Below are 26955 nucleotides of genomic sequence, written 5' to 3'. Positions count from 1 at the left end.
CAATCCCTCTGTGCTGCACGACAATTCGACAGTATATTCGCCGCTCGAGAGACGGAACCAGGGGGACAAGTTGCGGACCTCCAAAACTATTTTACGGTGATGCGTTAGCGACAGTAGGGTAGATGAGAGCTGGGATCACTCAAACCAGGAGAACGCGAAATTAAACCGCATGTTATGTCATGTTTGGAAGTTTTGACAGATCTCGTAAAACAGAGTATATTCTTTGAATGTTATTGTAAGCACAATTCTGGGGTTGACATACAGTAGGAGTGGGAGTTTCTGTAATCGCATGTTCCCCTTTTCCAATGGACACGCATTTGGAGACCCCTGGTACACCAAGTAGACCTATGGAATCACTTCTGTAATGTGGATTGCAATTTTATTTGAAAAAAATAAAGGTCTACTTCAGAACGATGTGAGAAGATACGCGTCCTGGATTTTCATGTTTCTGGATATCTTAAAAATTATTGGCAACAGCTGAAAGTCGCTATGCTCAAGGGATTTCTGCTCAGGTGTCTTGCCTGCTCCGACCGTGGGACCAAAATGGATTTGACGCCACTGCAACCCCCCGTCCCCCATTAACAGAAGTTCTAACAGTTCTTACATTTTGTTATTAACCTACGGTTTTAAATTTGACAGATGCTTTGGAAGAAATCGCAAGACGACCCGCATGGATTTTAAATCGACATTTGCATTTGGAATTTCAATCATGAACTTTGTTGACAGTTTGATAACCTTGTTTCTCCTGACGCTTCTGTATTTGTCAGCTGTCAAGGTAAATTATGTATCATAACAGACCCAGGGTCTCTGAAAGGACGTCAAGAAATGTATTATATTTGTGAAATATGGTCAAGTGTAGGTCGTCCTTGTCGCTCCCCTTGTTAGGTCATTGCTCATGTTTTAACAACCTCAAAATGTTTCGTGGCATCGGATATATCTAAATAGCAAATCTGACACTGTTCCAACTTCATGTATTTACTGTGTGGTGTGTTTGTCGTTCAGAGGTGGAATAGTCTTATCTAATGTTTTTGAACGAATGTTATAAACTTTAGTCTAGACTGGTGATTGCGGGCCTGCTCAGAACCACCTTGGCGATATTATTACGCTTTTAAAGGCGCAGCGGCATTTTGAATTTGCAGAGATATGGCAGCAGGTTCGCTGCCTGCGCATTCGATCCTACAGTTTCATTTTAATAGGCACTATCGGAATACCACGACCCAACTACATCTTAAATGAACATTTCTGAAAAATAGTGCATTGGCTTCATATTTTATTAAGGCTTTAACATTACTTTAACTAATTAAAAGGTAGTCATTGATGTAGGTCTATACTGGTTTGCAATTCATTAATCAAAATGTTGAAGCCTCCACATGACCCTTGGGCAAACGTTTTTATGATAATACCCCCAACAAATATAGCTCTTTAGGAGACTTTTCAGGTTGGGGTGAAAATGGTCCAGCCAAGTCACCCATGATACAAGTCAGTATTCAACGTCTGTCCATATCAGAGGAAGTCAGGAAATGATGTGGAAACTGGCCATTAGGGCAAACAGTGAGTGTTGTTACCTTTTCTTGTTTTTCTTTTGCCTTTATTTAACTAGGCAAGTCAGTTAATAAGAACAAATCCTAATTTTCAATGAATACCTTCAAGTCGGTTTCAGTGTTGTGGATGGGCATAAGCATCTACCTCTGATTACAAATATTGCAAGTTTGAATCCAGCGATGTAATTTTTTTAAGCCTATCCCAAACCTTAACCATTCGAAGTTGATGCCTAACCTTAAACATTTGGAATTAGTGCCGAAACAACCTTAAACACTTAGAAATTTGACGTTTGGAACAACTGACGTTTTACATTTAAAACATGGATTAACGTGTAATTCTGACGTGCGACTGTGAGAACTGGTAGCAGCGGTTACAGTTTGAGGTAGATATTATGCACTTGCATTGTTCCGACTAAACTCAGTAGTCCTCAGTGAAAGCCACTTGGTAATGAATCTCCAGGCCTCATGCAATCCTGGGCAGAAATTGCACAAGTGTGTGTGTGTGTGGATGATGATGATGTGTGTGCGTGCCTGTGTACGTACGTGCTTGCATATGAGTGGATCGATGCCAACCACTGTGGGAGGACTGCTGACAGCAATCCCCACTGTGGAGAAATGTCGCAAACTGTGGGCTGGATACGGGTCATTGTAGCAACAATTAACAAGTGTGGTCTGTTGAGTTGCGTAGCCTACACTCGCATAGAGAATTAAATGGTAACATTTGCAAACAGGCTTACAACTTCTTCAATCTTCACAGTGAATGACAATGTAGGCCTTGGCTTTGAAACAAAACAAACAAACCGGTTGATCTTTGACAGCGCCAATGTCAAATCGTGTCTGCACCACATAGCCTCTTTGGTTACACTTAAGTAAATGTGAACTGCACTGGAATATGACATTCAAAAATGTAAGGCTACAATCTAACCTTCAATTTGTGTGCCCCTTTTCCTTTCTCCCGTGCAGAGTGCCCACATACCGAAAGAAGGATGGAGGATTTCGCATGACGGCGGTAGGTGTAAGGCATCGTGGGAAAAGGGCTTTCATTGGGCTCCCTCGAAGGCAAACTGCCAAGGAAACAGGGTTTGTGTGGTTCACATTAAGAGCACAGGGAGACCCACACCTTCTAGTGGACTAAAGTGTAACTACACTAGGTCCTCAGGTTGGCTGAATAGGCTCCAACATTGAAGCCATTGTAACACATTTCAAATAGAATGTTGTCAATTTTCACTTAAAATATCCATGAATTCCAGTTGAAATATTGTGAGGTTTTTATAGAATGGAATTGAGTCTCTGGCCCTCATGGGTTCTTTACACAAGCATAAGTTGCACATAATATGTGGAAAGGAGCTGCTTTCGATCAGAAGCTGAATGTTATGTGATATTGTTTCATACTATGTTTGGTTTGGCTGGTATAGGACACTGCAGGGGGTGTGCAGGACACTGCAGGGGGTGTGCTATGATTTCCCATTTCTCCTTTACTCTCCAAGAGGAATCAGAGTTTTTGTCTGTCTGTGGTGTCTCAATGTCTTTCCCAACATGTGCAGCCCCAGGCTACAATGTTTTTAGTGCTTCAGTGCAGAAGGTACCAAACTTTGTGGGGCTGAGAGAGGGATTGAAAGAGGGAGTCAGTACAGAAGCATACCAGAGCCACAGTGAGAGAGGAAATGAGAGAGACACCTTGATGGGTGAGATAATATAATAATAAAATATATAATGTACATATGGCATGTACTGTAGTAGATGCTTTTATCTATAGCGACTTACAGTAATGCGTGCATACATTTTCTTATATAGGTGATCCCAGTGGGAGATGCTGGTTGTTGAAGGGAAGTTAATGTAGTAGATGTATATTTTGTAATGTGCATGTGTGATCTTGCCACAACAGCCCTGTGTTTGTTGATCATTTACAGTATGTGTGTATAGGTTCTTGGTATATTAAATGTATGTGCATGTCTCTCCTCAGTGATATCCTTCATGGAGGTGTACAATAAGAGCCTATGTCAGCCCAGGGAGCTGCTGGTAGAGATCGCACAGGAGTACCCAGAGGAGGTAGAACACATCTTTATCCCATCCTGTGTGGTGCTGACGCGCTGCGCAGGCTGCTGCAACGATGAGATGCTAGAGTGCACGCCAACCTCCACGCATAACATGACCATGGAGGTGAGAGACAGAGCGTTTTATATTTTAACCCTTACATCTCCTTCACACTTCTTCTACAACCCTACTTCTACATATACCGGTTACATCACCAAGGAGGGTGAGATACTGACCTCTAACCCCTTACCTCTTACATTTAGACTGGACACTTCCCCAAAATGGCATTTATAACATAATGGAGGTGTAACCCCATACTTCTTTCTCTTTGTGTTATTTCCTCTATCCCCCCCCATGTCCCCTCACAACACAGTAACATCACTATGGAGGTGAGAGCCCTTTAAACTTTAACCCCATATATTAACCCACTGTTCTCCGGCCACCGACGACGTGGATATGGATTAAGGCATTGAGACACCACATCCATAGCCTCTAACCTCCCCCTATCCTCATGTTATGGACAGGAGGGATCTGATCCTAAATCAGCATTCCTACTCTGAGACACTTTGTGGATACAGGCCCTGATCAGTGCTCACTGTGATTGTAGATGGCACCCGGAAGTAGGAACGGACTCTTAGTTATCTAACAGAGACAATCAATATCGTAGAAGACGTTCATATGCCCTGAACATGCCCTGGGCATATGGATCCCCCTACCTCCTTCATTGAGACACCACATCCATAGCCTCTAACCTCCCCCTATCCTCACATACTATAACATCCCTTTCAGGTATCTCTCCAGCCTCTTTCTGACAATCCATATACCCTTATGCTACATGCGTGTCTCAAGTTATGTGTGTCTATGTATGTAGATATATGTAAGGGATAATCAACGAGGGGCTACGCGTTCTATGGACAATAATGAACAACGTGGAAGCTTCCACGAAGTTGCATTATTTTCCAGAGAAGACATAGAGCCCAAGTTGATTATCCCTTTTATACAATGGCTATAATTTGACACATTGCCGCTATAAATGTGTTCGACATCAACTGAAGTAGCTAGCTACAGTAGTTGCCATGGTAACCAAACACACACACTTGCTAGTTTAGTTAACCAAACCATCAGTCCTAGCTTGCCATTATGAAAATCAAATTCAACAGTGCCAATAATGTTTTCAATTTGACTTTTGCTTTCAAATGCAGCTCAAACATAGAAAATGTTAGCCAGAAATGGGACCGAGTCACCATTTTGCAAGTTTCAAGTCTTAATCTTTGAGTTTTGAGTCAAGTCCCAAGTAATAATGGGCAAGTCTCAAGTAAAGTCCCAAGTTCCACAGCTCAGCTCAGCTGAGGTCAAGTCAAGTCACAAGTCCCTCATTTTGGGTTTCGAGTCCTCAATGGTTGTGTTTTATGCCATTGCAATGCATCTGTGATTGTGGACTGACATGTTTTACAAACTGCATCCCTTTTCCCCCCACTACCACAGCGTCTTTGAAACTGAATGCAACAATTTTGGGGACCAAAAATGGCTTAATGCACAGGTGGCACTAGGTCCCAGTGTAGTGGGGCAAATGGTTTTCCCTGGGGCCCAGAGTTTTCCTAATCTGTTAACCAAACCAGGTATAAATAAGTGATTAATTAGTAGTTGTAAAAAGGTATGTATTTATATGGGCAACGGGACTAGATTTACATTTGAGTCATTTAGCAGACACTCTTATCCAGAGCAATTAGGGTTAAGTGCTTTGCTCAAGGGCACCAACAGATATTTCACCTAGTTGGCCCGGGGATTTGAACCATCGACCTTTCAGGTACTGTCCCAATGCCCTTATCCACTAGGCTACCTGCCACCTAGGTATACAGATATTTTCTAAACAGGTCAAATGGTTTTAAAGAAAATTTGGAAAATTCCTGGGAGGATGGAAACCCTGTTAGACTGCAGCAACCTTGTACTTGTTAATATGAATTATATTTTAAAACTATACTGTCCTTTACACAGACACAACCATTGCAATTGGACAATAGAACTCACAGGGTTGAGCTTGCTTTATGCAGGTTTGCATTGTATAGGGCTATGCAACTGCAATTAAAAGTAACTCACACAGTCTATTTATGTAATCAGTATTGTGTTGTTTGATTCATTTAATTTAATACTTTTGGATTGAAAAGTCCATGGTAGCCCAGCCAGCCAGCCCAAGTTTGAATATAGCCTAAACCAAATTTGATCAAGTTCACATTTTCTCCTAACACAAATATATTGGCTATAAATAGGCTACAGATCCCTGGCTAGAGGGGACATGGAGCATTGTCTGTAGCCTATGCAGCTGCCGGCTGTAGTTGCCTATGCAGTAGCCGAGTTGATCAAACTGAGAAAATGTCTCGTTTTCTTCCCATACAGTTTAGGTGTAGGCTGCTGCAACATTTCTGTGAAGTTTTTGCTCGTGTATGTCGGTAGTAATGTGTAATCACGTTTGCTAAATAAATACTGTAGGACAGTGGGGCAGCGTGCGCTTTGCTAAAGGATGTGCTTTGTACCTGGCCTGCGCAAGCTGTGATTTCCGTGAATCTGATTGTTCAAGACACAGAACAGAATGCACAGAACCTGCAGCACTCTGATATGAAGGACAGATAGGCTTACATAGTGTGCGAGATGACTTATCGAGTCATACAGCGAAGTCCAAGTTAAGTCACAAGTCATAGATGCTCAAGTCAAAGTCAAGAGGTTTTTTTTTTTGCCAAGTAAAAAGTCACAAAATTTAAGTCCCATGACTCGAGTCCCCATCTCTGACTATAGCCATTGAATTCCACGTGCAAATATACCAAATATATTGGCAACTACCTACAGTAGTTGCTGTGGTACACAGACTTTCTAGTTTAATTAACCAAACCATCAGTCCTAGCCCGCCATTATGAAAATCGAATTCAACAATGCCAATTCATGTTTTCAATTTGAATTTTTCTTTCAAAAGTAGCTCAAACATAGAACATGTATGAATGAACTATAGGCATTGAATTCTACCGCGCAAATATACTGTGCATTATAGGGAAATAAAGCATGCTCTAGAATGCCCTTCAAGCCAATCAGAAACAGGTATTCAACAATGCAATAATATAATTAAGTGATAATGCCCGAGAAGCCGATTTCGTCTCGGCCCGGCAAAAAGTGCCAATATATCCTCTAAACACTGTCTTCGAGGGTATTATCACTTTTATACAACGGGTTACCAACATATTCAATTAATGATTGACACATTTTAGTTAAACACTTTTTGATTAATTTATTCATACTATTTCATCCTTCCACAAGATACAGTCCGACACAAATCTAGGGTTGCTAGAGATGCAACCCAGTCGTTCAGTCTTTTTGTTCTGCATCTATGGACGCAACGCAGTCATTCGATCTAAATGTTCCATACTGGCTAGCAACGTTCTTATCCCTTTCTTGCTAGCCAACTACGCCTAACTTACAGTTACGTCAAAAAGTGCAGCCAGAATAACAGAAACGTAGCTGCGTGTGCATTTGTTTAAGCTGTTTTCTATTGACATTTATTTGGTTATATCCATAACAATGAGCTAATGAGACTCGATTTCACCTGGCATAGAAAATGTGCTCATTCGTCAGGACACTGTTGTTCAGTGGAGCTAGCCAACAACACAGCTACAGTAACACAATCACTTCAAACTGAAGCTGGAAAGACTGCAAATTATCTGCGTTTCGTTTTTACCTTTTTTTATTTGACATTTTTTTGTATATATCCCCAAAAATTATTATAGCTGATTCCTGAGTTCGACATTGCTAAGAAATGTTGCCCGCCTGTCTCTCGTCCCGACTCGTTCATTACTATGGGGCAGCGGGAGATCAAATTTGAATCTTGAAACAATGTTGCAATTGTCGGAGAGACAGATTGAAGTTTTTTTTTTTTAAATCTCCGCTGTTGAAAACTAAGTATTAGTCTAAAAGAAATGTGCGATTATGTCTAGATGCTTTTATAGAGGAGATCAAGTTTATAAGTTGCCTGGCTGGGTTGATGAGACAGTGGAACAGGGTAAATAGGCATTTTAACGTCATAGATTTAGCCGGTGACAACTTGTGGAATAGACACCGGCTCGAATGCGGTTTTAACCAATCAGCATTCAGGATTAGACTCACCCGTTGTATAAAAAATGTGTAAACAGTATATGTGTGTGTATAGTATATTTTAGTATATGGTGGGAAAGGAGAGAGTCTGTGTGAGTATGTTTGCCTGTTCTATATTAGACTCTGTCTTCTCTTGTTTTTGTTTCCACAGATAAAAAGAATAAAACCCCAAAGGCAAGAAAATAATATCTTTATGAGTTTTACAGAACACAGTGCGTGTGAATGCAGGTAAGATGTGTTTAAGTATTATTTTGTACACTTGCTGCATGTACACAGACACACACACACACACACACACACACACACACACACACACACACACACACACACCTACCTACTATCTACTCCAGTGTTCTTCTCAGTTCAGGGCATATGGAGGTCTTCTACGAGGAATTCAGGGGCATTTACTGTAAACAGCGATATTGATTGTCTCCGTTAGATAACTAAGAGTCCGTTCCTACTGCCGGGTGCCATCTACAATCACACTGAGCACTGATCAGGGCCTGTATCCACAAAGTGTCTCAGAGTAGGAGTGCTGATTTATGATCAGATCCCTCCTGTCCATATTATCATATTCATTATGATCTTAAGGCAAAACTGATCCTACTATAGATCAGCACTCCTACTCTGAGATACTTTGCAGGTCACAGAACAGTGATATGGTTTGAACCATGTATCAGCTTTTCCTTTAACGCCATAGCTATTAATTTATTTAACATTTTATAAAGATTTCTAGCCTACAGTCAGTGTGTATAATTTTCCACCTTTTCATAACCACCATATAAACTGCTCAAACCATTAAATCATTGTTTGTTAACCATTAATAAACTCTTTTGTAAATCACTTTTCACGACTCTAACTAGTTTATAAGTAGACTGCAATGTTTTACATGGTTTTCTACGAACCAATTGAGAGTACTGTGAAATGAAATGTGACGTTTCACAATTCCTGGCCTCCTGTACACACTGGATTAGCTGTGGGCCAGAGTATTCGTTGCTCCATAATCAGCTGTAGTGAAATGAGCAACAAAATAGAATTGAGAATCGGCTATTGTTATCAGATAGTGTGTGTGTGGTGTGTGTGAGAACAAATCAAGGAGATAAGCCAGGGAGAAAGCCATCTTTGTCATGACTACTTGGGGATCAGGGATGGAAAACACTAGAGTAGTAGAGTGCTACAGGGCCACCCAAGCTGAATCCTGTCTATCTATCTGTCTACTGTTGATGATCTGAATCTGTTTACAAAGAAACAAACGGTGGGCTAGATTTTGTATTTATTATGGATCCCCATTAACTGTTGCCAAGGCAGCAGCAACAGTAGTATTCCTGGGTCCAAACACATTAAGGCACTTGCATTACATATAAAACAAATATAAAAAACAGTACATCATATGACATTATTACACCACTACATATCTACAAAACAAAATGTATAATACCACCATACAACAATATTACAATGTACGTGTGTGTAGAGTGCATGTGCTAGCACTTGTATGCGTGTGTCTGTACTTTTGTGTGTCTCTTCAGTCGCTGTGTTCCATAAGGTGTATTTTTACCTGTTTAATTTTAATCTGACTCTACTGCTTGTGTCAGTTACATGATGTGGAATACAGTCCCATATAGTCATGGCTCTATGTAGTTCTGTGCGCTTCCCATAGTCTGGTCTGGACTTGGGGATTGTGAAGAGACCTCTGGTGGCATGTCTTGTGGGGTATACATGGGTGTCCTAGCTGTGTGCTAGTAGTTTAAAGAGACAGCACGGTACATTCACCTTGTCAATGCTTCTTGCCAAAACAAGTAGTGATGAAGTCAATCTCTTTTCCACTTTGAGCCGTGAGAGATTGACATGCATGTCATTAATGTTAGCACCCCGTGTATTAAGGGTCAGCCGTGCTGCCCTGTTCTGAGCCAATTCTAACTCCCTCTTTGTGGCACCTGACCACACAACGGAGCAGTAGTCCAGGTGTGACATCTAGGGCCTGTAGGACCTGCCTTGTTCATAGTGCTGTTAAGAAGGCAGAGCAGAACTTTATTATGGACAGTCTTCTTCCCATATTTGCTACTGTTGTATCAATATGTTTTGACCATGACAGTTTACAATCCAGGGTTACTCCGAGCAGTTTCAACTTGCTCAATTTCCACATTATTCATTACAAGATTTAGTTGAGATTTAGGGTTTAGTAAATGATTTGTCCCAAATACAATGCTTTTAGTTTTTGAAATATTTAGGACTAACTTATTCCTTGCCACCCATTCTGAAACTAACTGAAGCTCTTTGTTAAGTGTTGCAGTCATTGTAGTAGCTGATGTGTATAGTGTTGAGTCATCCGCGTACATAGACACACTGGCTTTACTTGTTGGTAAAGATTTTAAAAAGTTAAGGGGCCTACTCAGCTGCCCTAGGGATTTACGGATTATGTTGGAGAGGCTTCCATCAGAGAACACCCTCTATGTTCTGTTCAAATCAATTTTTATTTGTCACATGCGCCGAATACAACAGGACCTTACAGTGAAATGCTTACTTACAAGCCCTTAACCAACAATGCCATTTAATAAAAATAAAATTAAGGAGCAACCAATAAAATAACTGTAGCGAGATTACATACAGGGGCTACCGGTACAGAGTCAATGTGCAGGCGCACAGATTAGTCGAGGTGATTGAGATCATATGTAAATGTAGGTAGAGGTAAAGTGACTATGCAAGGATAATAAACAGAGAGTAGCAGCAGCGTAAACATTGGGGGTGGGGGGGGGGGGTAATGCAAATAGTTTGGGTAGCCATTTGATTAGCTGTTCAGGAGGCTCATGGCTTGGGGTTAGAAGCTGTTAAAAGAAGCCTTTTTGACCTAGTCTTGGCGATCCGGTACCACTTGCTGTGCGGTAGCAGAGAGAACAGTCTATGACTATTGTGGCTGGAGTCTTTGGCAATTTTTAGGGCCTTCCTCTAACACCGCCTGGCATAAAGGTCCTGGATGGCAGGAAGCTTTGCTCCAGTGATGTACTGGGCTGTACATACTACCCTCTGTAGTGCCTTGCGGTCAGAGGGCGAGCAGTTTCCCTACCAAGCAGTGATGCAACCAGTCAGGATGGTGCAGCTGTAGAACTTCTTGAGTATCTGAGGACCCATGCCAAGTGTTTTCAGTCTCCTGAGGGGTATAGGCGTGCCCTCTTCATGACTGTCTTGGTGTGTTCGGACCTTGATCATTTTTGGTGATTTGAACACCAAGGAAATTTAAGCTCTCAACCTGCTCCACTACAGCCCCGTCGACGAGAATGGGGGCATGCTCGGTCCTCCTTTACCTGTAGTCCACAATCATCTAATTTGTCTTGATCATGTTGAGGGAGAGGTTGTTGTCCTGGTACCACACTGCCAGGTCTCTGACCTCCTTCCCATAGGCTGTCCCATCATTGTCGGTGATCAGGCCTACCACTGTTGTGTCATTGGCAAACTTAATGATGGTGTTGGAGTCATACTTGGCCATGCAGTCATGGGTGAACGGAGTACTGGAGGGGACTGAGTATGCACCCCTGAGGGTTCCCTGTGTTGAGGATCAGCGTGGTAGATGTGTTGTTACCTACTCTTACCACTGGAAGCGGCCCGTCAGGAAGTCCAGGATCCAGTTGCAGAAGGAGGTGTTTAGTCCCAGGGTTCCTTAGCTTTTTGATAAGCGTTGAGGGCACTATGGTGTTGAAAGCTGAGCTGTGGGTAATGAATAGCATTCTCATGTATGTGTTCCTTTTGTCCTGGTGGGAAAGTGCAGTGTGAAGTGCAGTAGGGATTGCATCATCTGTGGATCTGTTGGGACGGTATGCAAATTAGGGTGGGTCTAGGGTTGCTGGGATGTTGGTGTTGATGTGAGCCATGACCAGCCTTTCAAAGCACTTCATGGCTACAGACGTGACTGCTACGGTTCCATAGTCATTTATGCACGTTACTTTGAGGCTCTTGAGCACATGGACTATGGTGGTCTGCTTGAAACATGTTGGTATTACAGACTCGGTCAGGGACAGTTTGAAAATGTCAGTGAAGACACTTGTCCATTGGTCAGCTCATGCTCGGAGTGCATGTCCTGGTAATCCGCCTTGCCCTGCGGCCTTGTGAATGTTGACCTGTTTAAAGGTCTTACTCACATCAGCTACGGAGAGCGTGATCACACAGTCGTCTGGAACAGCTGATACTCTCACGCTTGCTTCAGTGTTGCTTGCCTCGAAGTGAGCATAGAACTTTTTTAGCTCGTCTGGTACGCTCGTGTCACTGGGCATCTCGCGGCTGTGTTTTCCCTTTGTTGTCCGTAATAGTTTGCAAGCCCCGCCACATCCGACGAGTGTCAGAGACGGTGTAATATGATTTAATCTTAGTCCTGTATTGATGCTTTGCCTTTTTGATGGTTCGTCGGAGGGAATAGCAGAATTTCTTTCCCACTCCTTGAAAGTGGCAGCTCTAGCCGTTAGCTCAGTGCGGATGTTGCCTGTAATTCATGTCTTCTGGTTGGGGTATGTACGTACGGTCACTGTGGGGACGACATCATCGATGCACTTATTGATGAAGGCAGTGACTGATGTGGTGTACTTTTCAATGCCATCCGATGAATCACCAAACATATTCCAGTCTGTCCGAGCTAAACAGTCCTGTAGCTTAGCATCTGCGTCATCTGACTACTTCCTTATTGATTGAGTCACTGGTACTTACAAGTTCTCTTGTAAGCAGGAATCAGGAGGATAGTTTATGGTCAGGTTTGCCAAATGAAGGGCGAGGGCAGAGCTTTGTACTCATCTCTGTGTGTGGAGTAATGCTTGTCTAGTGTTTTTTTCCCCTCTGGTTGCACATGTCACATGTTGGTAGAAATTACGTCAAACGGATTTAAGTTTCCCTGCAGTCAAGTCCCCAGCCTCTAGGAATGCCACATCTGGATGAGCATTTTCTTGTTTGCGTATGGCTTTATACAGCTCGTTGCGTGCCGTCTTCGTGCCAGCATCGTTTGTGGTGGTAAATGTACAAATACGAAAATATAGATAAACTCTATAGGTGAATAGTGTGGTCTACAGCTTATCATGAGATACTCTACTTCAGGCGAGTAAAACCTCGAGACTTCCTTAATATTAGATTTTGCGCGCCAGCTGTTATTTACAAATATACACAGACCGCCACCCCTTGTTTTACCAGAGGCAGCTGTTCTATCTTGCCGATGGACCGAAAACCCAGCCAGCTGTATGTTATCCATGTCGTCGTTCAGCTCGGTGGAACATAAGATATTACAGTTTTAATGTCCCGTTGATAGGATAGTCTTGATCGGAGGTCGTCCATTTTATTATCCAATGATTGCACGTTGGCTAATAAGACTGATGGTAAAGGCGGATTACTCACTCCCCGTCGGATCCTTACAAGGAACCCCGACCTATATCCCCAATATCTCAGTCTCTTCTTCATGCGAATGATGGGGATTTTGTCCTTGTCAGGTGGCTGAAGTAAATCCTTCGCATCAGACTTGTTAAAGAAAAATCTTTGTCCAGTACGAGGTGAGTAACTGCTGTCCTGATATCCAGAAGCTCTTGTCGGTCATAAGAGACGATGGCAGAAACATTGTGTACAAAATAAGTTACAAACAAAAAAATAAGTTACAAACGTGAAAAAACACACACAATAGCACAATGGTTAGGAGCCCGTAAAATGGCACCATCTGTATAGACCTATACATCTTTATCCACACTAGAGGTCGACCGATTATGATTTTTCAACACCGATACCGATTATTGGAGGACCAAAAAAGCCGATACCGATTATTGGAGGACCAAAAAAGCCGATACCGATTAATCGGCCGATTTTAATAATGACAATTACAACAATACTGAATTAACACTTATTTTAACTTAATATAAAACATAAATAAAATCTATTTAGCCTCAAATAAATAATGAAACATGTTCAATTTGGTTTAAATAATGAAAAAACAAAGTGTTGGAGAAGAAAGTAATATGTGCCTTGTAAAAATGTGTGCCATGTTAAATATGTGCCATGTAAAAAAGCTAACGTTTAAGTTCCTTGCTCAGAACATGAGAACATATGGAAGTTGGTGGTTCCTTTTAACATGTGACTTCAATATTCCAAGGTAAGAGGTTTTAGGTTGTAGTTAATATAGTATTTATAAGACTATTTCTCTCTATACCATTTGTATTTCATATACCTTTGACTATCGGATGTTCTTATAGGCACTATAGTATTGCCAGTGTAACAGTATAGCTTCCGTCCCCCTCCTTGCCCCTACCTGGGCTCGAACCAGGAACACATCGACAACAGCCACACTCGAAGCATCGTTACCCATCTGTCCACAAAAGCCACAGCCCTTGCAGCGCAAGGGGAATAACTACTCCAAATCTAAAAGCGAGTGACGTTTGAAACAGTATTAGCGCACACCCAGCTAACTAGCTAGCCATTTCACATTGGTTACACCAGCCATTAGGCCGATAGGCTTGAAGTCATAAACAGCGCTGTGCTTGCGAAGAGCTGCTGGCAAAACGCATGAAAGTGCTGTTTGAATGAATGATTACGGGCCTGCTGCTGCTCAGTCAGACTGCTCTATCAAATCAGACTGAAGTATAACATAATAACACACAGAAATACGAGCCTTTGGTCATTAATATGATCGAATCCAGAAACTATCATTTTGAAAACAAAATGTTTATTTCAGTGAAATACGGAACCGTTCGGTATTTTATCTAATGGGTGGCATCCCTAAGTCTAAATATTCTTGTTACATTGCACAACCTTCAATGTATGTCATAATTACATACAATTCTGGCAAATTAGTTCGCAATGAGCCAGGCAGCCCAAACTTGCATATACCCTTCGTGCAATGAACGCAAGAGAAATGACACAATTTCACCTGTTTAACATTGCCTGCTAAACTTGATCAGTAGTTATAACTGGTGATTATGATTGATTGTTTTTATAAGATAAGTTTAATGCAAGCTAGCAATTTACCTTGGCTTCTACTGCATCCGCGTAACAGGCAGGCTACTCGTGGAGTGCAATGGTTAGAGAGTTGGATTAGTTAACTATGCGGTTGCAAGATTGGAACCCTGAGCTGACAAGGTGAAAATCGGTCGTTCTGCCCCTGAACAAGGCAGTTAACCAACAGTTCCTAGGCAGTCATTGAAAATAAGAATGTGTTCTTACCCAACTTGCCAAGTTACATAAAAGGTATAAAAAGAAAATATATATTTTTTTAAATAAAAATAATAATCGTAAATCGGATTTCCGATTGTTATGAAATCGGCCCTAATTAATCGGCCATTCCGATTAATCGGTCGACCTCTAATCCACACTATAGCATGGGGTGTAGTGCCATAACACATACATTTTCTAGCAGCAGACATTGATCGATAATGTCAAAAGCCGCACTGAAGTCTAACAAAACAGCCCCCACTATATTTTTATCATCAATTTCTCTCAGCCAATCATCAGTCATTTGTGTAAGTGCTGTGCTTGTTGAATGTCCTTCCCTATAAGCGTGCTGAAAGTCTGTTGTCAATTTGTTTACTTTAAAATAGCATTGTATCTGGTCAAAGACAAATTTTTTCCAAAAGTTTACTAAGGGTTGCTAACAGGCTGATTAGTCGGCTATTTAAGCCAGTAAAGGGGGCTTTACTATTCTTTGGTAGTGGAATGACTTTTGCTTCCCTCCAGGCCTGAGGGCACACACTCTATCAAGTAGGCTTAAATTGAAGATATGGCAAATAGGAGTGGCAATATCGTCTGCTATTATCCTTAGTAACCCTCCATCCAGGTTGTAAATGTTGATAGACAATAATACTTCTTCCACACTCACTTTACGTAATTCAAAAGCACAATGCTTGTCCATAATTTGGTCAGATATACTAGGATGTGTAGTGTCAGTGGTTGATGCTGGCATGTAATGCCTAACTTTGCTAATCTTGCCAATGGAAAAATCATTAAAGTAATTGGCAATATCAGTGGGTTTTGTGATGAACAAGCCATCTGAATCAATGAATGATGGAGCCAAGTTTGCCTTTTTGCCCAAAATGTAATTTAAGGTGCTCCAATTTTTTTTACTGTCATTCTTCATAGCATTTATTTTTGATTCATAGTATAGTTTTCTTTTGATTTAGATTACTCAATTTGCAGTATGTTTGCCAATACGGTTGTAATGCCAGATTTATATGGCATACCTTTTGCCTCATCCTTCTCAACCATACCATTTTTCAATTCCTCATCAATGCAATGGGATTTAACAGTTCTTTCAGTCATTTTCTCAACGGGTGCCTGCTTATTAGTAAGGTAAGGGCTGTAAGGTAACATGTTTGTTTCTATCTTTCAGGCCAAAGAAAGAAGTGAAAGAACAGAGACAAAAGTGAGTACAGACTCTTGCGCTATGTTGATTTGAGAAGCGATGTCTATCTCTTTGTCATTGTCTTTCTCCTTCTATGTTTCACTGTTCTCTTTCTCCTGTGCTCACACATTTTTAACATTTCTCTCTTAAAATGTGTGTTGTTACACACAGCATATCAAATGATCACTCACTACCATGTGGCACGGATCCAATGAGCTTCCTGGAACTCACAAAGAATCACATCCATTTTATTCATTCTAATTTCATGGCCCTTTGAGCGCTCAGGTGAGCCACACGGAAAACCCCAAAATGCTTCACCCAGGTGAACAAGTGACACCTGATGAGGTCAATGTCCTCTGCTCCTGTCATCTAATGTCATTTTATATACACCTGCTGCTCCTTACATTCCTCTGTTAAATTCCTCTGTTTACATTCCTTCTCTCTGTACCTGCCTTTAAGTATGTCTCAGGGTTCATTCCTTTACTGATGTTTTACAGGATCCTGTGATGTGTATATAACTGTGTGTTTTTAGAAACCCCCTTTAACCATTTTTTTGTGTGTGTTTATGGGTCTAGCTTTAATGGATTTCTTGTTTTTCGTTCAACTTATTTTTCCACCTCTACATGGGATTGTCTAGTTGTCCTATTGCCTAAACCTACAGGATTACAAGGGTCTTTGGTTGTATTTAGGTTTTTATATGTCATGTGTCCAGCGGTATAGATAAGGGTTTGTTTCTGAGACCCTATCTGACTGACCTTGTTTTAACCATTTATGAGTCTGAAGGCTGATGGTGGTCAGGGAGCACTAAAGCCATGTTTCTACACTGAGATGTCCCAGGGGACATTCAACTCTTGTTTTTGATGCTACCGTGCTTTACTGTTTGCTCAACTTTTACATCTGACCATGCTGTGGTGACGGTAGGGCTGGATTAAGAAATCCTAGGCCCTCCCTGGGGCTTAGATATTTTCTAGGGCACCCCTCCCATTTTCATATGTGTACACCCGTTTGCAAGTGCACACTTTTTTATGAGCCTAATGAAGAAGTAATTTAACTGTGAAACTTTTTAAATAAAAATATATCTGCCTCTTTTCGGTTGCAGTAAGAAAAATATATATACACATTTTAAATTTAGCTCTGCTTCAAGGGCCCCCTATGGCCTTGGACCCCGGGCTTCAACCCATGTAAGCCCCTGCATTAATCAGGCCCTGGGTGAGGGGCCTCCCGGGTAGTTAGTAGAGGTTGACCGATTATGATTTTTCAACGCCAATACCGATTATTGGAGGTCCAAAAAACAGCCGATACCGATTATTGGAGGACCAAAAACAGACAATACTGATTAATCGGCCAATTTTTTTATATATGTGTATGTATATGTAGTAATGACATTTACAACAATATTGAATGAACACTTTTATTATAACTTAATATAATACATAAATAAAATCTATTTAGTCTCAAAAAAATTATGAAACGTTCAATTTGGTTTAAGTAATGCAAAAACACAGTGTTGGAGAAGAAAGTAAAAGTGCAATATGTGCCATGTAAAAAAAGATAAATTGTAAGTTCCTTGGTCAGAATATGAGAACATATGAAAGCAGGGGGTTCCTTTTAACATGAGTCCTCAATAGTTAAGACGTTTTAGGTTGTAGTCATTATAGGAATTATAGGACTATTTCTCTCTATACCATTTGTATTTCATATACCTTTGACTATTGGATGTTCTTATAGGCACTATAGTATTGCCAGCCTAATCTCTGGAGTTGATAGGCTTGAAGTCATAAACAGCGCTGTGCTTCAAGCATTGCGAAGAGCTGTTGGCAAATGCAGGAAAGTGCTGTTTGAATGAATGCTTATGAGCCTGCTGCCTCCGACCACCGCTCAGTCAGACTGCTTTATCAAATATCAAATCATAGACTTAATTATAATCTAATAAATACACAGAAATACGAGCATTAGGTCATTAATATGGTCAAATCCGGAAACTATAATTTTGAAAACAAAACGTTTATTCTTTCAGTGAAATACAGAACCGTTACGTATTTTATCGAACGGGTGGCATCCATAAGTCTAAATATTGCTGTTACATTGCACAACCTTCAGTGTTGTGTCATAATTATTTAAAATTCTGAAAAAATATTTACGGTCTTTGTTAGGAAGAAATGGTCTTCATACAGTTCGCAACGAGCCAGGCGGCCCAAACTGCTGCATATACCCTGACCCTGATTGCACAGAATGCAAGAGAAGTGACACAATTTCCCTAGTTAATATTGCCTGCTAACATAACTTTCTTTTAACTAAACATGCAGGTTTAAAAAAATATACTTGTGTATTGATTTTTCGAAAGGCATTGATGTTTATAGTTGGGTACATTGGTGCAACAACAGTGCTTTTTTTCACGAATGCGCTTGTTAAATCATCACCCATTTGGTGAAGTAGGCTGTGATTCGATGATAAGTGAACAGGCACCGCATTGATAATATGCAACGCAGGACAAGCTAGTTAAACTAGTAATATCATCAAGCATGTGTAGTTAACTAGTGATTATGTGAAGATTGTTTTTTGTAAGATAAGTTTAATGCGAGTTAACAACTTACCTTGGCTCCTTGCTGACAGGTGGTCAGCCTGCCACGCAGTCTCCTCGTGGATTGCATTGTAATCCGCCATAATCAGCGTACAAAAATGCTGATTACCGATTGTTATGAAAATTGAAATCAGCCCTAATTAATCGGCCATGCCGATTTAATTGGTCGACCTCTAGTAGTTAGTCACAGTGGTGTTAATGATGGTACAAAAGAACTCTGAAGATCAATGGGCTTGATCAGTCATCCTATGGAAGCTAACTCTAGTCTAGGTTCACCCAATCATTGTACGGAAATGTTCCTTTGACACATTTTGTTATATACCCTGCATCTGTTATATCTGCTGGAAGTGAATAGACTACCTGGAACTCATTGTACTGTTATATCAGACAACTTAAACAGGCAGATTGCTCAAGATTGACTTTGAAATTGGACGTCTGTCAGTTTCCTGAGGGTGTCGGGAAATGCCTTCAAAACCGGACACTAGGGGAAACAGTGGGCGCTATTACCATCAATTAGGCTTGGGTTTTGATAGGGTGTTGTGGACGGGGGTGGTGGATAGCTGTCATCCTATGACTCCGGATCAGAAGGTTGCATTTTTATTCCCAGTGGTGGACCCTCATTTGTTGTTTCAAGCCCATCCAAAACATTAACACTTAAAAATGTGACGTTTGGAACAACTTTGAAATTTTGAGAAGTGCAAAAATGTCTAATTATGCATTGAGCTTGTTGAGATCCATCAGCCAAGACTGGTGACCCAGATTAGTTGAAAGAGAACTAGGCTGACCCTTATAGTTTTCATGACATTATCAGCTAACCCATCTATGTGCACGCTTAAATGGCATTTGCCTCATGGAGTGCAACACATCTCCTTCGCATAGAGTTGATCAGGTTGTTGATTGTGGCCTGTGGAATGTTGTCCCATTCCTCTTCAATGGCTATGCAAAGATGTTGTTTTTGGTGGACACTGGAACACGTTGTCATACACGTTGATCCAGAGCATCCCAAACATGCTCAATGGGTGACATGTCTGGTAAGTATGCAGGCCATGGAATAACAGCGACATTTTCAGCTTCCAGATGATGGCGGTGGAAGAATGGCACGACAATGGGCCTCAGGATCTCGATACGATATCTCTGTGCATTCAAATTTCCATTGATAAAATGCAATTGTGTTCGTTGTCCGTAGTTTATGCCTGTCCATACCATAACCCCACCGCCACCATGGGGTACTCTGTTGATAGTGTTGACATCTGCTAACCGCTTGCCCACACGACACCATACATGCTGTCTGCCATATGCCCGGTACAGTTGAAACCGGGATTTATCTGTGAAGAGCACACTTCTTCAGCGTGCCAGTGGCCATCAAAGGTGAGCATTTTCCCGCGTCGGTTGCGACGCCAAACTGCAGTCAGGGTAAGACCCTGGTGAGGACGATGAGCATGCAGATGACATTCCCTGAGACGGTTTCTGACAGTTTCTCAGAAATTCTTCGGTTGTACAAACCTACAGTTTCATCTGCTGTCCGGATTGCTGGTCTCATATGATCCCTCAGGTGAAGAAGCAGGATATGGAGGTCCTGGGCTAGCGTGGTTACACATGGTCTGCGGTTGTGAGGCCGGTTGGACAGACTTTCAAATTCTCCAAAACTACGTTGGAGGCGGCACATGGTACAGAAATGAACATTCAATTCTCTGGCAACAGCTATGGTGGATATTCCTACAGTCAGCATGCCAATTGCGGGCTCCCATCAATTTGAGACATCTGTGGCATTGTGTTGTGACAAAACTGTACATTTTAGAGTGGTCTTTTATCATCCCCAGCACCAGGTGCACCTGTGTAATGACCGTGCTGCTCATTCAGCTTCTTTATATGCCATGCCTGTCAGGTGGATGGATTATCTTGGTAAAGTAGAAATGCTCACTAACAGGGATGTAAATGAATTTGTGCACAACATTTTTAGAGAAATAAGCTTTTTTGTGCATATTAAACATTTCTGGGATCTTTTATTTCAGCTCATGAAACATGGGATCAACGCTTTACATGTTGCGTTTATATTTTTGTTCAGTATAGTTTACATGTTGTCAACAATCTAAGCCAATCCTGTCCATTTTGCCCCATAGTTGCACAAGTGCCGGTTTTGTTGCTAAACAACCAACCCATCTATAGTCCAGTATCCATTTGGGAATGTTAAGTGTAGCTGAGGGAGTGTTTGGCCAAAAAAACAGCTTACACAGCTAAACTTAAATATTAAACTTGTGAAACGATTTCTTTTTTGGTCTAAGAATGTCTAGAAGCCAGTGTTCTTTTGAGAATGTATTTAGCTACAACAGTGACAAAGTTTTAACTTCTAGATTCATGGGCCGTTCTGGCTCGGACAAGGCTTACTTGTCCAATTATTATTTACTAGATTTATTGAGACCATTTGATTCTATTTCAGTCTATTCTCTCACTCCTGTAGCCTCTGTGTGAATGAACGATCAATTGATCGATTGATTTGATTTACTGACGAACTGAACTCGGAACTCTCTATTCGGTTGATATGTGTCTCTTTTCCTCCTCCTCTCAGATGTATCAGCGTTGTTGTGCTTCTTTCTCTTTTTTCCAGAAAACCCCGGAAAGGCAAGGGCAAAGGTCAAAAGAGAAAGCGAAAGAAAAACCATGACCTAAAGAATCGTGAAGCGTATGTCAGCTCGGCCTTCTCCTCTCCCAACCTGCACTTGAGTGTGGCACTTTTGATTGTTAAGCTTATTTGGGAGGAGTTAATTTGCCCCTTTTTAATTAATTAATTTGCTCACTCACTATTCACAGCCCCGCCACTCCACCCAATACCACCACCACCCAATCCCACCACATGCATCAATTGGCATGAGGCTTTTCTGAACCCCAACCCCACCGGAGTAGGTAGAAGTCGTCCCTGAATAATAAATAACATCTGATCCTATATCTATGGTTAGGGGGGACTTCAACCTCAAATCACTACAACTCACGCGATTCACCCATAACCCTGCCTCCATACCTCACTGCCACCCTCACCCTACCCCCCTGGTGATAAGGAACCCTAGGGGGGATGGAGGGAAAGTATGGAGGGATAGGGTAAAGATAACAGAACTGAACCAACCAGCATGGCTTTTTGCTGACGATCTCAACTAATCTGGTATCTCTTGTGGGGATCATCCAAGGCCTACATCAGTGTTGAGTCTGTCTCGCTTTGCTGTGTCTCACACTCGCCCTTTCCCCCTTTCTTCTTCTGTTTCTTTTCATCCCTTCAAACAGGTTTTTGCTGTTCCGTCTGCCATATCTGGGCTTTGTTTGCAATGTGAGCATATGAGAGATGACAATCACATTGTTGTTTCTTTCTGGGTTATGTAAACCAACAAGTTGTTTAGCCCTATTTGTGCGTTCACTTTGTCTCCATCGGTCTCAACAAAAAAAGGTTTAGTTTTCAAAAGAAAGAGTTGCACATGTTTCTGCAATGGGTTTAATGTCAAATAATAGAGTTGTTCTGTTCACGTTGCTTTGCCTTTAGTTCTCAATGGAATGTCTGTCTGTGAAAATGGTTTGGTCCACTATCAACCCCTCTGTGTGGAAACAGAATGGTACAGTTTCTCTAGTGTTCTTTGTCATTTAAACCAGATCTATTCTCTTATCTACTGGTTCTCTATCTAATCTGTGTCTACAGGTGTAGGATCTTAACTTGAGCCAGTTTGCTACAGCAGGAAAATAATTCTGCAGCAACAGGAAATGTGAATTATAATTAATGGGTTCATACATGTTTTTTGTTACGGCAAATCAAGTCTGAAATTTTAACTCGCACTGCAAGTTTGCACTTCCTGCTGTGCAGGAAAATTCTCAGCAACAAATGAGTGATCATATTAAGATCATACATCTGTATGGGGAAAAACAACACTTTTTTTAAATATTTTAATTCAATAAAATCGAATCCCATATCTTTATGCACAAAGACGACCTCTGAGTTTTATTTGACTATGTAAAAAGAGAGTTTTGGGATGTGTTGAATTTGACAGTGTTTTTTGTTGTAAGCCTCACGTAACTGCCAAAGCTTGCTGGTGCATGTCTAACTGAAACAATGCATACTGTACGTGGGCAAGCCAATCATCAAGAATCACTCACCCCTACCACCCTACGAGACAGTAGGAGGATGAGTTGGGGAGAGGGCAATGGTTTTGGGGGTAATTTTGCTGCTTGCAAAGTGTCAGTTTTTGTACAACCCTCCAGTCACATGCTACAATTCCTTCTTTACATACCCACACATACAGAACATTCACACATAGGCAGTGACACTGGGAGTATGAAGTTGCAGCATGTGTGGGTTGTCAGAAAAACACTTCCAAGGTTGTTTCCATATTAACACCATTCTAATAAACATCCTTCCTATCTCTTTCTCCTCCTCCACATCCTTCACTTTTTCCTCTCCTCTCTCTGTCTGTCTAAAGTCAGTGCGAGCCATGTTGTGATGGCTGTTCAGAGAGGAGGAAGCAGGGGTTCATCCAGGACCCTCTGACCTGCCAGTGTTCCTGCAGAAACTCCAATGCCCACTGCCGGGCGCGTTACCTGGAGCTCAACGAGAGGACCTGCAGGTGTGTTTGTGTGTGGGTGTCAGGAGGACTTTTGTTTTATCACTCTTGACCTCGGTATGGTAACCATTTCCTGACCACATTTAATTTTATTTTTCATTTTTTATTTTACCAGGCAAGTCAGTTAAGAACAAATTCTTATTTTCAATGACGGCCTTGGAACAGTGGGTTAACTGCCTGTTCAGGGGCAGAACGACAGATTTGTACCTTGTCAGCTCGGGGATTTGAACTTGCAACCTTTCGGTTACTAGACCAACGCTCTAACCACTAGGCTACCCTGCCGCACCGGCATCAGAACCTACCATTAGCCAAGAACCTGACCAAGACATTGGCGCTCAGTTCCCAGAGCATGAGATCGTGTGTGTGTTTCATACAACCATACAGCCCTACATCTTTGTTTTTAATGCCTGTCTTACTTCTCTTTGTCTCCCAGATGTGACAAGCCAAGAAGATGAGAGGCCAAACTTCAGATGAAATGACATGATGGAATATTCACAAGATGTTTCACAGCTCAGCACTTTGAACTTTAAACTCTAAGCTCATTTTCTCTGTGGAAAGCATTCCTCTGGACTGACTGAGAAACAGCGGAGAGAGAAAGAGAAAGAAAATGAACAGACAGAAAAATCATCCCAATGTAGATCTGTATATACTAAAGTATATACTAAAAGTACAGAATTTTTATTGCTGCTAAAAGAAAACTAACTAAAACCCATCATTATAAAAAAGCAAACAGCTGTGTGGTTTTGTATTTCACTGGCGTGTGACCGGACTGCAGTTTTGTTGTAATTTCATTTATGCAAATTCTTCACTGGATATATATGAGTGGTTATGTGTCGAATCAGAAACAACAACCTAGCTATGTGGTACATAAATCAGCTGAAAAGAGGAGGAAGAGAAGAAGGGAAAATATTCTTGGAGGGATGGAAAGTACTGACCCATAGACTCCCGTTGCAGGAACCCAATTGCAATGGCAGGACAGCCAATGGGAAAATGGGGATCTGTCACATTGTGACAATTTCTTTTACCTGAAAGCAAGTTCTAAAACTGATGTGTAGAACTTGTGGAATGCTAGAACTGTCTCTTGCTGCCCTTTCTAGCAGTGGAACTGGATTTGGAGTGCCATTAATACTTCTAAAGGGATACTGATGATTGATTTTGATATACATGGAAACCTCTAGAAACAACTGATACTGTAGCTTGATTCCATTGAGAAACTGTGCCTCAAACTGTGCTGATCACTTCAGAGTGAGAAATCCTGAATCTGCTTCTTAAATTATTTATTTGTTTTCGGAGGGGAGGGGGTGGTATGCTGTCTGCGGTTGAACTCCATACAGAATGCAATAGTATCGATGGCAAGCTGTCTGTATATATACTATACATACTTAATATCCCTTATGTCATAGTCCGCTATAGATAATTTATAATGTTAGAGTATTTTCAGTATTCAGTCCTCTACCCGTATTTAATTTGATCTATTTATATATACAGTGTTATGTTCTTTTGGGTTTCCCCCCTCCCCGCTATGTGATGTCATTATCGTCTCCTCTCTGCCCAGCTACAAGGAGACACTGCTCTTGGCTTTTATAAGAAAAGAAAATCTTTATGTAAACATTCCTCAAATGGATCATTTGTATGGATGGCCTTTTTAAGGTGGGGGTGCTGCGTGTGATTTTCACCCTGCGCGTGTGTGCGTGTGCGTGTGCGTGTGCGTGTGTGCGTGTGTGCGTGTGTGCGTGTGTGCGTGTGTGTGTGTGTGTGTTTTTAGAGGCAGAGTAGGCTTATGCTTGTCTTGAGCTCCACCACGCAAATAACAATAAACCCTTGCTAAAAGAAAGCTCGGCCAACCAAGTCAATGCTTCCATTTTGTGTTTATATTACAGCTAGCAACCTACAGTACATTCGGAAAGTATTCAGACCCCTTGACCTTTAAAAATGGTTTGTTACGTTACGGCCTTATTCTAAAATGAATTAAGGAGTTTTTTCCCCCCCTTATCAATCTACAGACACAATCCAATAATGACAAAGCAAAAAAACAGGTTTCTAGAAATGTTTGCAAATGTATATATAAAAAAATAACTGAAATCACATTTTACGTAAGTATTCAGACCCTTTACTCAGTACTTTGTTAAATCACCTTTGGCAGTGATTACAGCCTTGTCTTGTTGGGTACGATGCTACAAGCTTGGCACCCCTGTATTTGGGCAGTTTCTCCCATTCTTCTCTGCAGATCCTCTCAAGCTCTGTCAGGTTGAATGGGGAGCGTCGCTGCACAGCTATTTTCAGGTCTCTCCAGAGATGTTCGATTGGGTTCTAGTCCAGGCTCTGGCTGGGCCACTCAAGTACATTAATTGACTTGTTCTGAAGCTGCTCCTGTGTTGTCTTTGCTGTGTGCTTAGGGTCGTTGTCCTCTTGGAAGGTGAACCATCTCCCCTGACTGAGGTCCTGAGCGTTCTGGCGCTGGTTTTCATCAAGTATCTCTCAGTAATTTGCTCTGTTCATCTTTCCCTCGATCCAGCTAGTCTCCCAGTCCCTGCCTCTGAAAAACATCCCCACAGCATGATGCTGCCACCCCCATGCTTCACTGTAGGGATGGTGCCAGGTTTCCTCCAGGCGTGACGCTTGGCATTCAGGCCAAAGTGTTTAATCTAGGTTTCATCAGACCAGAGAATCTTGTTTCTCATGGTCTGAGAGTGTTTCGGTGCCTTTTGGCAAACTCCAAGCAGGCTGTCTAGTGCCTTTTACTGAGTAGCTTCAGTCTGGCCACTCTACCATAAAGGCCTGATTGGCGGAGTGATGCAGAGATGGTTGTCCTTCTGGAAGGTTCTCTCATCTCCACAGAGGAACTCTGGAGCCTTGTTAGAGTGACCATCGGGTTCTTGGTCACGTCCCTGACCAAGGTCATTCTCCCCCAATTCCTCAGTTTCTCCGGTCGGCCAGCTCTAGGACAAGTCTGTGTTCTTGGGGACCTTCAATGCTGCAGAAATGTTTTGGTACCCTTCCCCAGATCTGTGCCTCGACAGAATCCTGTCTCAGAGCTTTAAGGACAATTCCTTTGACCTCATGGCTTGATTTTGCACTGACATGCATTGTCAACTGTGGGACCTTTATATAGACAGGTGTGTGCCTTTCCAAATCATGTCCAATCAATAACATTTACGACGGGGGGACTCCAATCAAGTTGTAGAAACATCTTAAGGATGATCAATGGAAACAGGATGCACCTGAACTCAATTTTGAGTCTCATAGCAAAGGGTCTGAATAGTTATGAAAATAAGCTATTTCTGTTTTTATTTTTAATACACTAGCAAAAAATGTGAAAAAACAGTTTTCGCTTTGTCATTATGGGGTATTGTGTGTAGATTGAGGGGAAAATGTATTTAATCCATTTTAGAGTAAGGGTGTAACATAACAAAATGTGGAAAATGTCAAGGGGTCTGAATACTTTACGAATGCACTGCCATCTCAAGAGTATATGATTTCATAAAAATAGTACATTTCAGTAATTTATTAGACATTCAGAGCAACCAGCAACTTGCTCAAGGACACATCAACATATTTTTTTGCTTAGTCAGCTAAGGGGATTCTAACCAGTGACCATTCGGTTACTGGCCCAACACTCTTAACCACTAGGCTAATTACCTAGTACTTATTGTTTATTTTTCAATGATAGCATGTTTTTTTTCTGTGACAGTGTAAAGTAGTAAAGCATATTATTTACAA

The 26955-nt window shown here is 41.5% G+C and overlaps 1 protein-coding gene across 5 annotated transcripts; it reads left to right on the top strand.

Moving 5' to 3' along the window:
• Positions 1–25083, top strand: LOC135557675 (vascular endothelial growth factor A-A-like). 5 transcript variants are annotated; one of them, XM_064991180.1, is made up of 9 exons: positions 1–775; positions 2505–2550; positions 3086–3226; positions 3505–3701; positions 7861–7937; positions 16048–16080; positions 21246–21320; positions 23095–23238; positions 23669–25083. In XM_064991180.1, the coding sequence occupies exons 1-9, from the start codon at positions 671–673 to the stop codon at positions 23688–23690; spliced, it is 840 nt and encodes a 279-aa protein (XP_064847252.1). In that variant the 5' UTR covers positions 1–670; the 3' UTR covers positions 23691–25083. The 5 variants fall into 5 exon arrangements, with proteins under 5 accessions (XP_064847252.1, XP_064847255.1, XP_064847254.1 ...); XM_064991183.1 differs by lacking the exon at positions 3086–3226 and having other exon boundaries at positions 2–775; XM_064991182.1 differs by lacking the exon at positions 21246–21320 and having other exon boundaries at positions 2–775.
• Positions 25084–26955: the final 1872 nt, after the last annotated feature.

This window comes from Oncorhynchus masou, chromosome 16, assembly GCF_036934945.1.
Source record: "Oncorhynchus masou masou isolate Uvic2021 chromosome 16, UVic_Omas_1.1, whole genome shotgun sequence".
In the NCBI taxonomy this organism is placed as follows: Eukaryota; Metazoa; Chordata; class Actinopteri; order Salmoniformes; family Salmonidae; genus Oncorhynchus; species Oncorhynchus masou.
This window is presented reverse-complemented; position numbering and strand designations above follow the sequence as displayed.

What these genes read in the sequence shown, in the direction of transcription:
- LOC135557675 (XM_064991180.1), top strand. Translation starts at nt 671, where the DNA reads ATGGATTTTAAATCGACATTTGCATTTGGAATTTCAATCATGAACTTT. An exon ending in GAGGATTTCGCATGACGGCG is followed by an intron (nt 2,551 to 3,085) that starts GTAGGTGTAAGG and finishes CAACATGTGCAG; the next exon opens with CCCCAGGCTACAATGTTTTT. An exon ending in TGAGAGAGACACCTTGATGG is followed by an intron (nt 3,227 to 3,504) that starts GTGAGATAATAT and finishes GTCTCTCCTCAG; the next exon opens with TGATATCCTTCATGGAGGTG.